General features: G+C 29.5%; 1 protein-coding gene across 2 annotated transcripts in view; it reads left to right on the top strand.

Annotated features, from left to right (window-relative positions):
• LOC100212275 (E3 ubiquitin-protein ligase RNF14) overlaps positions 1–2324 on the top strand; it is an 18650-nt gene extending 16326 nt beyond the window's left edge. For both annotated transcript variants that reach the window (XM_065814479.1, XM_065814480.1), the window contains exon 4: positions 1211–2324. In XM_065814479.1, the coding sequence (XP_065670551.1) occupies positions 1211–2248 (1038 nt within the window). In that variant the 3' untranslated portion in view covers positions 2249–2324. The remainder of the gene's footprint in view (positions 1–1210) is intronic.
• The last annotated feature ends 370 nt before the right edge of the window (positions 2325–2694 follow it).

Here is a 2694-nt window from a genome sequence, read left to right as displayed (position 1 = left end):
CGATTTATTTAAAACATTACTCCAAGTTTCACGCAAATAGCGATCATCAGATGTTACAAATCTCAAAAAAAAAAAAACGACAAAAAAAATATATATTAAAAATACAGTGGAGTGTCTTCTTTGATGACATTAAAGTTATTCATCATATATTTGTTTTCATGGCGACACTTAGACGCAAGTTCGTTTCGCTTATTTAGTAAAGGCAATGGGGATGAAATTATATGATATTTTTCCATCAAGAATAAATTGCATGACTTACCACCAGGTTTAAACGGTTCAGCCTGGTCTAATATTTTCCACAAAAAAACAGGATTTAAACCTTTCTTTTTAACACTCCACACAAATTTAGAAAGTTCAGTAGAGTTTGACCCACTTTCATAACGAAAGGAATTATTTTGCTTGTAAAGGCGATCTTTAAAAGTTTTTTCTGTAAGCCCAATATAATATCTGCCTTCATCTTGCGGATTTGTCTTAACATTACATAAATAGATGTCATTTTTAGTTAAACATTTTCCATTAAGTGGACATAAATTAATCTGTCGGCAATTGCACGTTGGAGCATAAAGGTTTGAAGAATTTGATAAAATTTTATTGTTATGTGAAGTGATGATGTTGCGAATATTTGGAAGACAGCTATAGCTAACCTTCAGGTTGTTTCGATTAAACAGCTTATGGAATTTATGAGATTTTGGGAAGTTTTTATCGATTAAATTTAGGAAAAGTTTGGCTACGTTTGTCTTGACATTAATTGAAAACGTAAAGTTAAACCAAATAATATTTCGTGCACGTGATTTTGCAACTTTTATAGAATCATTGGCAAAGGCATTTATGTTTTCTATAAATCCACTAGACTAGAGGGCACTGTTGTAAAAAGTAGAAGCTTGATTGAAAACTTCAATTCTTGAAGATATATTTCTTATACGATTAGATATCATTGAGAGAATAGCTTTAAGAATGTTTGGAGGATGGTTCGAATTATGATACTTCTTTTTTTTTTTAAATAATTAAAAATATATAAAAATTTTAAAATGCAAGTTTCAAGTAATAGATATTTAATATTTTTTGGTTTTAACATATGTTCAATCTGTTTACCTATATTATTGTTTTAATATATCAAAAAGTAATAATATTTCGATCTTTTCAAATTCAAGATTTTTTTATTGTTTAAAGTCTGGACGTTTTATTTTATATAATTATTATTGGTTTTTAGCTGTCAAGACTATGTGAAGCATTAGATAAATGTTGGACTTCAGAGGATGGTCAAGAAGTACTGTATACTTGGATGCAAGTCTTAACAAATGATGTTTGGAAGACAATCAATGTATCAAATGAACTGATTTTGTCCGTGTCTAATTCCACTCACACATTAAATTTAGATTGTCGCGTATTTCAAGAAACTGATAATTTGAACAATCTTGTGACTTATTTAATAGACTATAATTATACAGAAGCGCAGCAGAAATTTGATAATGCCTATTTTAAATGCGCGTTATGCTTTTTAGAAAAACCTGGTTCAAAATGTGTATCTTTCTCAAAATGTAAACATATTTATTGTAGGGATTGTATAGAACAGTATTTTAGCATTAAAATAAGAGATGGTTCTGTTAGAGGTCTCATATGTCCTCAAGAAAAATGTGAATCTCAAGCTGATCCTAATTTTGTACGAACATTGGTCTCGCCAGAGCTGTATGAAAAATATGATAGCTTACTGTTGCAGTCAACATTAGATTGCATGGATGAAATTGCGTATTGCCCTCGCAAGACTTGTAATGCAGTAGTATTAAAAGAACTAAATATGGGTCAATGTCCTGTGTGTCGTTTTGTTTTCTGTGTTTTATGTAAGCGTACATATCATGGCGTCAACAAATGTCCTGTTAATTCTGGTGAACTGAAAAAACTTAGAGAAGCTTATTTGAATGGTACAGCTGAAGAAAAAGAATATTTAGAAAAACGGTATGGTAAAAAGCAGCTAAAACAGGCTGTTGAAGAACATTTTTCCGAAACCTGGTTAGAAAATAATTCTAAAAAATGTCCTAATTGTTCAACATATATCGAGAAAATTGATGGTTGCAATAAAATGAAGTGTTACAAATGCGAGACAAATTTTTGCTGGCTTTGTGGAAAAGGACTACCCGCGGCAAATCCATACGAACATTTTAACAGTCTTAAAACTGGATGTTTTAATCGCTTGTTTGAAGGAATAGACGTTGATAATATAAGTGACGATAGTGATGATAACTTTGAATAATAGTTGAAACAATTTTCTGTTAATAGAAGTTGGTGTTTTTTATATATGTGAAAAAAATATTTTTATATACATGAAATTTGTTTTATTATTATTAGTAGTATTATAAATAGTAGAAAAATTATAACGCAGACTTTTAAAAAAGAAATAGTGATTTATTCTCTTAAAAAAATATTTCGTTGGATAAATCTTGTTAAACGAATTTTGATGTTTTTTCCTCCTACGAAAATTCAAAATTGCACAGAAAAAGTTGCTAAAGTACAACGAAAAAAAATTATTTTTCTGTCATCTTAGTTTATTCGTACTTATTAATAAGAATTAATCGCAGCACTATTTAGATCGGCTTTTATTTTTTTGATTTAACCACGAAGTGGCCATAAATTGTTGCTCGAATTTCCGCATAAACTGATACTAGGGTAAAACAACAAATTTTCACACTTTTTCAGGAC

This window comes from Hydra vulgaris, chromosome 12 (genome assembly GCF_038396675.1).
Source record: "Hydra vulgaris chromosome 12, alternate assembly HydraT2T_AEP".
Classification (NCBI taxonomy): Eukaryota; Metazoa; Cnidaria; class Hydrozoa; order Anthoathecata; family Hydridae; genus Hydra; species Hydra vulgaris.
Note: the sequence above shows the minus strand (reverse complement) of the source record. Positions and strands in the feature narration are given on the sequence as shown.